Here is a 10,215-nt window from a genome sequence, read left to right as displayed (position 1 = left end):
TGGCCCACCTTGTATTTTCAGTTTCGTTTGGTCCTAGCTTAATTTTTACATTAGGTCGAGCAAAAGGTTTTTATGCAGTTTTGAACCTTGCACATTCACAATTTCATTCAATAGTCTTTTTTGAATTTCAAATACAGAATTTAATTAAAGAAACAAGAGACAATTTGGAGCCTGCTTGTTGATATCAAACAATCGATTACTAAGAAAACTTGGTTTTATTGGTTTACTTGAATTTAACTCTTGAAAAAGTGATTGATATCTTTGGTTTTGCAACAAACATTACTTATTCTTCACATTAAGGTGAGGTTCTATCAATAATCTATGGATGCTTCACCTGAAGTCGCCGCCCAAGCTGTGGCACTTATTCAGGCCGGACACAGCCAAAGAAACGTGAGTGCTCAACTTAATTTAAGTCGATCTGCGGTCCGAAATGTTTATCGGAGGTACCTAGAGACTGGCGGCTTTGTTCGTCGCCAAGGAAGGCCACGATCTCGGGTCACAACTGAAAGGCAGGATCGATTCATCGTGACGACCAGCTTGAGAAATCGTCACCTTACCTCCATTGAGATACAAAAACAACTTCGCGACTTCCACGGAGTATCTGTGAGCGCTCGAAATGTTCGGAGAAGGTTAAAAGAATGCGATATGGTACCACACAAGCCAGTTAATGGGCCCAAACTAACGCGAGCCCACCGAACAGCGCGCCTTCATTTCGCACGCAGTCATTTAAATTGGACACAGCAAGATTGGAGCCGTGTACTCTTTTCTGATGAGTCTAAAATTGTGTTACCTGGCAATGATGGAAGGAAGAAGGTCTACCGACGTAAGGGAGAGCGTTTCGCACAAAGCTGCTTTGAAGAGAGGGTTGCTTATGGCGGTGGCTCAAGGACTGTCTGGGGTGGTATATCCGCGAGCGGCAAAACTCAACTTGAGGTTGTTACAGGACCACGGCTGCCAACATTAAATGCTGAAAGGTACATTCGTGAGTGCTTAGGACCTCACGTGGTACCATACGCGGACTATGTGGGCCCAAATTTTCTTTTTATGCATGATAATGCAAGAACCCATGCGGCCGGCATCGTCAGGGAATATCTTCGGGATGTGAATATCACAGTTATGGACTGGTCAGCCAGAAGCCCAGACATGAACCCCATTGAGCACATGTGGGACGAGCTAAAAAGACGTGTTAGGGCTCGTCAGCCAGTTGCCCAGACGATGCAGGAGTCAAAAACTGCCATAGAAGAGGAATGGGAGATGATCCCTCAAAACTTCATAGAGCGGTTGATAAACTCTATGCCTAATCGTATGAGAGCTGTGGTAGATGCCCATGGAAGCAACACACGTTATTAAATTAAACCTTTATTTGATAAAACATGTTTTTTATTCAAAAATCAATTGCCTTTAACGAGGCACATATCCGACTTGTTAGGCGTAGCTCCATGTCGTATGGTATTCTGAATTCAAATTTAAAACAATACCATCGAAAAAGAAGGTAAAATGTATCAGGTTTAAAACTGCATCAACAGTTTTTGTTCAATCTAGCAGTCATATTTCGGTAGGGGCATCAAAACCTAAACTCTAAGGTGGGCCAATAGATGTGTCCAGAAGTGTATAATGCCAGAAAAAAGTTATAGCAAAATCAAATAAAACATTTTATAGATTTTTGCAATTTCATTTTTTCAATTACTTTTCGTGTGTTAGATTTTCGTACTGTCTGTAGCTTCTGACAAAATAGAATTGTTCATTATTAGAGAGAAGACACCACCAGTTACATCGAATTTTCTTAGATCCAGGAACCGCTTCTGGCGCCTCAATTGGTTAGTGATTCGTGCATCCATCGCATCGGGCAAAAAAATATGGGCTGTTTATATGCAAATGTGTCTTACTCATCTTAGTTTTAGATAAAGTGCGGAAATGGAAGTGGAATAAAATAAAAAATAATAATGATAACATACAAAAACTACCGAAAATTAAGAATACATTTTTGCCTATAACTTTTTTTTGGCATTGTTTTCTTTTTACTTTCTTATATAGTAAAAGTTACTCTAAATTAAGTGAACTATTTAATTATATAGGTCTCGTTCGTGGTGGACATTTGGACCAAACTTCATACATTCTTGCCCAATCTCCTTGCTCCACTAAAATATTTACATTTTAGTGGAGCAATAGCGTATAGGCATGTGATAAATAATAAGTCTTAGGTTCAGTGGATGATACCTCTAAACACTTAAGGACAGTTAATTATAACGGAGAAACATTCAAAAGCGAATGTAGATAGCGCTACGATCGACTATGTTAGGAACTTTTCATGACAAACAAGGTAAAAGTATGATATTGAGGTCTTTGTTTGTCTGAACAAATATAAACTCTACCTAATCTTGTTAAATAAATTAACAACTTCTAAGTTTGAGACTAGTATTTTTTATTATTATAAATATTTGCCATCGAGTGCAGTGGTAAACTGTATTCAGTTCGTTTAGAACTTTGAGTTGCAACTTTTTACTAGTTACAAATTCTATTTAGCCATACCTTTTGAAAGGCTCACTCGATTGCGCGCCTCTTCTTCTGTTTAAACGATTTTTTAAACTAATTTTACAAGAGATATTTCAATATTTGATATGAAACTAAGTCTGCTCCACAGTTGCTTTTCTTTCTATATGGCCGTTTACATATGAAATTTCAATATACACAATCTCTGTGCTCATAATAAACATAATTTGAGTTCGGAGTGCTCAACGACCAACTGCTGAACGACCTGGCTGAATCTTCTCTACGCATCGGCCTACGGATGAACTTGGACAAAACCAAGGTCATGTTCAATGAACATGTTCTACCGGGACCGATTGCGATACACGGCGCCGTTCTCGAAGTTGTTCGGAAATATGTATACCTCGGGCAGACATTGCAGTTAGGTAGAAACAACTTTGAGGACGAGGTGAATAGGAGAATTTAGTTGGGTTGCGCTGCATTTGGGAAGCTACGTCGAGTCCTAACATCGTCGATCCCACAGTGCCTAAAGACAAAAGTCTTCAATCAGTGCGTCCTACCTGTCATGACTTACGGAGCCGAAACGTGGACACTGTCGGTACGGCTGGTTCACAAGTTTAAAGTCGCTCAGCGGGCTATGGAAAGGGCTATGCTCGGCATTTCTCTGAGGGATCGCATCAGAAATGAGGTAATCCGTCAGAGAACCAAGGTCATCGACATAGCCCACCGAATCAGCAAGCTGAAGTGGCAGTGGGCTGGCCATATTAGCCGAAGAACCGATAACCGTTGGGGTAAACGAGTTCTGGAGACCACGCCTCGGCAAACGTAGTGTAGGACGTCCTCAGGCACGGTGGAGTGATGACTTACGCAAGACGGCTGGCAGGAGCTGGATGCGAGAAGCCGAAAATCGATCTCAGTGGCGTGCACTTGGAGAGGCCTATGTCCAGCAGTGGACTGCGATAGGCTGATGATGAGATCAGTCAGAGTGAATTATTTAATTCTCGTTTTTTCTTATGGTTACACCAAACCAAAGACAAAACAGAAGGATGTCATGAATGAAATTCCAACTTTTCAAGGTGGTGGATAGCGATAGTTCCTCGTTTTCACTCCTTCGCTGATTGAAATTATATTAAGAATTTTAGTTAAAAAAAAAAAACAAAAGTCTTTTTCAACCGTACCTGTATTTTGTTACCTATTTATTAGAAATCTCAATCAAAGGTTTAAAATCAAGTCCGAAATGAAAAGTTTTCTAGCCGAATGAATTGGTTTGTTTTTATTGTCAACTTAATCATCTGTAAAAGTTATGATAAGATTTACTCATAAATTCAGTTAACACTGTTAATTATTAATCAGTATAAGTATAAGTAGTCTTATGTAAAAAGTGAGAGATGTCAAATTAATGATGGTAAATGATATCAGGTTGACTGGCGTTATAGTAGTTTGAACATTAGACATAGAATCATCAACATGAACGATAATTATGTACATGTTGATAACAATGTATTCTATGTTTCTGAAAATATCATAGGTCCTTGTGACCAGAGTGCTGATTACAAGCTATTGGATAATGAATTTAACTCAGTGTATGAGGAGCATTGCCATTGTAAGGAGATCTGTGTCCAAGCAACTTGCTTGTGTCTTCAGAGATCCTGTGGTGACAACTATCTTATTTGTGAGACTGATGGTCAGTTGAAGAACAAAGTTAAATCATATCCAATTTTTGAGTGCAGTGACAGCTGTTCTTGTTCAACAGATTGTGGTAATAGGGTTGTACAAAAAGGACCTCTTGAAGGCCTTGATATCAGGAGATGTGAGAAAGGATTTGGTCTTTTTGCAACATCTTTTATTCCCTCTGGAACATTCATATGTGAATATGCAGGAGAAGTAATTACTCCGAGCCAGGCATCTGTAAGACACCATAACAATAAGTTGCAAGGCAAAATGAATTACATATTTTATCTTAGAGAGCTCTCTGGGCATCATCCTATAGTGACTATTATTGATCCAAGTACATTCGGTAATATTGGAAGATATATCAATCACAGTTGTGAGCCCAACTGTCACATTGTCCCGGTTAGATGCGGTAGTCCTATTCCGAAGCTATCAATATTTGCCTGTGCAGATATTTCACTAAATGAAGAAATAACATTCCACTATGGCTTGAATGATGATAATAATCCTGCAGCCAAGAGTGACCGCATTTCTTGTTTGTGTAGAAGTAAGAATTGTTGTGGTTTTATGCCTTTTCACATATATTAATTAAGGGTTAAGCCAAACGAAGAAAAGGAGGACTGAAACAGAAAAGGAATTATCTATTTATGAAAAATACCTTATGTAACTATACAGAAGCTGATAAAAATGTAACAAAAATGTATATAATTATTTATAAACCAAAACAATTAAATAGCTAATAATTTACAATTTTTTTTTTGTTAAAATAATAGGTCTTTACATATGAAATTGCCGTTTTGTATGAAAAAATTTTAACGTTTTTTTTTTCATGTATTTTTTATTTGTATTTATCAAAGTAATTACCCATGCAATCAATGCTTCTTTGCAAACGCAGTGGCAGTGAATAGGGTTGTTTCCAATTTTCGGAAATCTATTTAGATAGCTTCTAAATAATTTTAAGACCACCCTCTCTTTCATTTTTCGTCTCAAATCTTTTTATTTTTTATGTATTACATGTTTTTCTATTTGTCTTAAAATATTGCTCAGAAAACGCTAGATCACGTGACTGTGACGTCAACGTTCTCTGTTCATTCCTTTACATTTTAAAGCACATCTAACGAGAAAAAACTAACATACCAACTAATGGATTTCTTAATTTTAATAATGTATTTTTATAAAATAGCTACAAAAACTATAATATTTTATACATATAGATTATTTTTATACATTTGCACAATAATAAAATACCTCAAATGTTTTGAGTTGTGTACGCGGAAAAATGAAATGGTGCAAAGAAACGTAAAGTTTGTGTTTATTTATATTGAGGTTATGTTTGTGTCCGCGTTCGAAAAGATTTGATGCTTTTTCAAAAAACTTAAATTAAATGAATGTCTACAAGGTTTGTGTTGTGCGAGACTGTGGAAATACGACCATTAGTGCTCTAAATAAACTGTTCATCCAAGTACCGCTGAATAAAAATCTTGGTTATTGGCAAAGAATTGAGCGACCATAAAAGAGTCTACTCTTGGCAGGTTGGAACTATCAGCTTTCATAAATCTTTTCTCCATAATTCTTTAGCAGTTGTATCACTTAAATGCAATTAACACAGAACTTCACAGAAGCAAATAAACAAAACATTAATTCTGAGGTTATTTCGATATATCTGTCACTGTCAAATACTTGTCATTGTCAAATATAGAAAGGATGACGTCATCGGTCTCTTCTCGTCGTTTTTAATGGCGTGACGTCACAGGCTCAAAATTAAAATTTCATAAATTAATTAAAAAATATATGGTCAGTTATAACTAATATAATATAGCTTATCGTGTTTCTAGTTTTGTGAACTTTCGGTGCATTTATTTAATTTTAACTAAATGAATACTAGGAAACAACCCTATTGATGCCCTTCTTAAAGAAATTAGCTGGACCATATTATATATTATATTAGCAACCATTTGTTTAAAGGCATTTTTTACTGCCTCTCGGGTACTGAATTTTTTACCCGACAAAAACTTATCCAAATTCTGGAAAAAGTTGGGGCACATGGTCTGGTGACTGGCGGACGACGGAAAAATTCATTCATTTGTGTGTGTGTTGAGCAGTGCAAGGCTCGTCTCGACGCGTACTTCGCGCTAGCGTTCATTGAGTTCGTGGGACACCCATATGTTAAGCTTTTTTACCTTGCCAATTTGACGCAAATGGATCAATATTGTTTTGACGCTAACGTCGAAAGCTTTAGCCGTAGATTGTGTATCATCAGCTTCCACAATCGCCTTTAATTCATCGTTGTCGACCAAAGTCTTCGGTTCAACTTTCAGGTCGAAATTTCCAAAACGGAAGCGAGGACACCAATAACAGGTGGTGCGTTGCTTGCTACACCATTGTAGTCATATTCCATAGTTAGGTACTTGATTTTTTAACGTATCCATGATAAAGAAGAAGATTGAAATGCGATGACAATGTAGCACTAATCAATTAACTAATGACTACTTTTGGAAGAAGAATTCTGTTTTTTAAATAAAATTAATTTGAAATTACAATTCTTAGCCAAACAAAAAATATTATGATTCGAAATGGCCATTACCGCAGAACGGCAATTTCATAGGTAAAGACCTAATATAAGCCTACTGATGTATGACATAATTAAGTATCTTTTATATTTTTTTGTACAGATAAGAATAAATAACAGTCATAGTATTATTTTCAGTATTTTTTCTCAGGAAACATGTCCCCAAATCAAAACAACAATAAATTATATAGTACGCTATTCATATCTAAATGTTACGGCTAAAACACGAAGTGCGGCTACACAGCTCCAGCTGGCTAAAGCTAGGTGTAGCTAGGGCTGCCATCCGTCCGGGTTTCCCCGGATTTGTCCTCGTTTAGAGGCCGTCCGGGCGGGGTTTTAAGAAGTGTCCGGGGAAAACCCGGACACTTTTTATGTAAGAAGCACCTCATTGAATTTAAGTATATGTTAATAGTAAATGGATTACAAATTAGGTATTATTTTGTTTAAAAAAATCGTACTCGTTCGGGGAAAAAATGCGATTTACGCCAAATGTCCGGGTTTTTTTAATGTTTGTCCGGGTTTGTCGAAATTCGAGATGGCAGCCCTAGGTGTAGCCAGCCAATTGCAGCTAAATGCAGGTTTAGCAACATACCTACAAGCTTACAAGCTTTTTATAACATACTTGAACAAAGACTTGTGGTCGCGGGTTCGATTCCCGTGTAAGAAAAAGTACTCTTTCATTTTACCCGACTGCCAAGATGGGTATGATTCTTCGAGGCGGGTGACCGAAAGCACCAGTCTGTGTCAAGTATGAGCTCGATTTCTGGTCAGGCGTCAGTGCCGGTTTTAACTCTACCAGCGCCCTGGGCGAAATTTCTACGGCGTCCTCTAACTGCAATTTAAACCCATAGTACCTAATAATACAGGTCAACAAATTAAAAATAAATTGCCACGATCTCCTTAGTAGTTTTGTATTAGGTATGCATTGGCAACACTATAAATATTTTTTACCTTTTTTTCTTACGTCGTGTAGCTTTGTGTCTACCCTCTGTTTTTTTTTAATTTGCTATAATTAATACTTTTGAGAACACAGTTTCAAGTCTTATTAGTACCTACCTGTCTATAAATAAATCGATTTTGATATTATGTCTTCATCACGAAGACGTTGACTCAATAACCCCGAATGTATTTTGTTACTTTTGTGGGGAACCGAATACACAATAAAAAAGGTCAGGAAACCTATAACAGATTTTGTAAAGAGTGCTCATTTTTCCATCCACAAATGAAACAAAATACATTCAGGGTTATTGAGACAACTTCTTCGTGATGAAGACATGATATCAAAATCGATAACCTACCTACCTACGTACTTAGTAGAAAATTATCTTGTTAAGTTCCGCACCCTACCTGTCAGGCATCATATCAAGGCAACTTTTCAAGTTATTGTACTGTCAGTTTCAATAGCAGCTGAACAATTCGAAACTCGTCGTCGTCGTCGATAACTTACCAGAGTATTCAACTACTTCTTTGAAGTAAATTTTGACGTTTGTGTTTTTAAGAAATGACCCTAAACGTTAGCCACTTTGAAAATTTTGATTTGTTTAGCTACTTTTGATGCTGACCGTACTATTTACGTACCTATACATAATTATATCTTGGAGACCAATGACTGATTAAAGGTGAAGGAAAACATCTCGAGGAAAGCTGGACTATAAAGTGACATCACCCACCCTCATTCAGCAAGCGTGGTGGGTGAGTGAACGCAACACCAGAGGAGTTGTAAGGTCGTTGCTCGCCTTTTTCTGACAGAGGATTTTGGGAACAATTACATATTTTTCTAGAGGACATTCAACTCCAAAAAGGTGGTTTGCGAAGGGGCAGATGGATTGGAGCTATTTACCAAAAAGTCTTGTTTCAAACGTCTACGCAAACTGATTAAAACGGCTATTCAATCAAACAGCTTGAAATAAATAACGCCATTCATAAGGAAAACCAAATGGCAAGCAAAAAACTAAATCCTGTTCGTAATTACAAACACATAATCCATCCCGCGTATCAGTCACAGCCAAGCACGATATCTACCTTCTCAGAAAACCAAAAATAAATTTGTTTTTCAGTTTTTATTTATCGATTTGTTATATTTTCTTACTGCTAACCCCACCAACGATATTGGCGCCGTTTTAGAACTAAAGCTATGCCACACGCAGTTATCGCGATACATATGAGAAACGAAAACGAATACGGGAAGCATATGCCTCTCGTATTTTCATTCCGCGTTCTTTTTTACATTCATCCTCGTTCGCACCTACGGGGATTCCCATTTCCATGGTTTTCCTATTCGTATTCTTCTCATCCTCTGAGCCTTTTTCCCAATCATGTTGGGGTCGGCTTCCAGTCTAACCGGATTCAGCTGAGTACCAGTGCTTTACAAGAAGCGACTGCCTATCTGACCTCCTCAACCCAGTTACCCGGGCAACCCGATACCCCTTGGTTAGACTGGTGTCAGACTTACTGGCTTCTGACTACCCGTAACGACTGCCAAGGATGTTCAATGACAGCCGGGACCTACAGTTTAACGTGCCATCCGAAACACAGCCAATGGTGTCTAAGATATACTTAGAAAGTACATACAAACTTAGAAAAGTTGCATTGGTACTTGCCTGCCTGACCTGGGATCGAACCCGCGCCCTCATTCTTGAGAGGTTGGTCCTTTTACCCACTAGGTCACCACGACATCTTCATCATTCTTCTATTATAAATATTTTATTTCACAGTTTCTATGGTGAAGTAAAATAAGTTACACTCGCACGCTAGGTACACTCTAAGTTACATTACCATTTTGGTTTTTACTTACTTATTCTGGTAGAAGGGTAAGTACTTAGGCACTGAATAAGGTTTATACATTGATATACAATAACCCGGTTATATATCTTGAGCAAGTAGTTTCATATATTCTTCGGTCAAGATATTGCTTGGTGTACTTTTGTAGGTACCATGATGCATACATGGGTATCAAGCTTCAAATTTTTGATTGTCACTTATTTAAATAATAAGATCGCTAAATAAATAACTACTGCCAAAGATGTTCAAATGACAACCGGGACTCAATTAACGTGCCTTTTGAAACTTGGAGAAACTCATTTGAAGATGATCTACAAGAGCATAGTCAAACCTGCTGTGCTGTTTGAATCAGAGTCACACAAAACGGATGAAGGAAAGAATTGCAGGTGACGGAGATGAGAATGTTACGAGGAATTTGTGGTGTTACGCGAATGGATAGTGAGCATGGTATATAAATAAATAATAAAATAATCTTTATTGTTAAAAAAGCAACTTTAAATTGTGGTAGGTAGTTACCGTTGAGCCACAAACTAAGCACAGAGAATATATATATAAAGGGAAGTTTGTAACTTGGCACCGGTAACCGAAAAACCATGTGGAAATAGGCTGTACTGGATATGTGATGTGCAGGAATGTAGATCATGTAGTAAGGAAGGTGGAGAGCATGAATGAGGATGGATATAAAGGAACGGGAGGACGACCAAATA

General features: G+C 37.6%; 1 protein-coding gene across 2 annotated transcripts; it reads left to right on the top strand.

Moving 5' to 3' along the window:
• Nucleotides 1-3,606: 3,606 nt before the first annotated feature.
• LOC124643949 (probable histone-lysine N-methyltransferase set-23) lies at nt 3,607-6,858 on the top strand. 2 transcript variants are annotated; one of them, XM_047183083.1, is made up of 3 exons: nt 3,607-4,772; nt 4,808-5,062; nt 6,055-6,858. In XM_047183083.1, exon 1 carries the CDS (start codon nt 3,955-3,957, stop codon nt 4,744-4,746), a length of 792 nt encoding a protein of 263 aa, XP_047039039.1. In that variant the 5' UTR covers nt 3,607-3,954; the 3' UTR covers nt 4,747-4,772; nt 4,808-5,062; nt 6,055-6,858. The 2 variants fall into 2 exon arrangements, with proteins under 2 accessions (XP_047039039.1, XP_047039032.1); XM_047183076.1 differs by having other exon boundaries at nt 3,608-5,062.
• Nucleotides 6,859-10,215: the final 3,357 nt, after the last annotated feature.

This window comes from Helicoverpa zea, chromosome 2 (genome assembly GCF_022581195.2).
Source record: "Helicoverpa zea isolate HzStark_Cry1AcR chromosome 2, ilHelZeax1.1, whole genome shotgun sequence".
NCBI lineage: Eukaryota > Metazoa > Arthropoda > Insecta > Lepidoptera > Noctuidae > Helicoverpa > Helicoverpa zea.
This window is presented reverse-complemented; position numbering and strand designations above follow the sequence as displayed.

Bases quoted from the DNA above. Each gene is read 5' to 3' on its own strand.
- LOC124643949 (XM_047183083.1), top strand. From the start codon at position 3,955: ATGAACGATAATTATGTACATGTTGATAACAATGTATTCTATGTTTCT.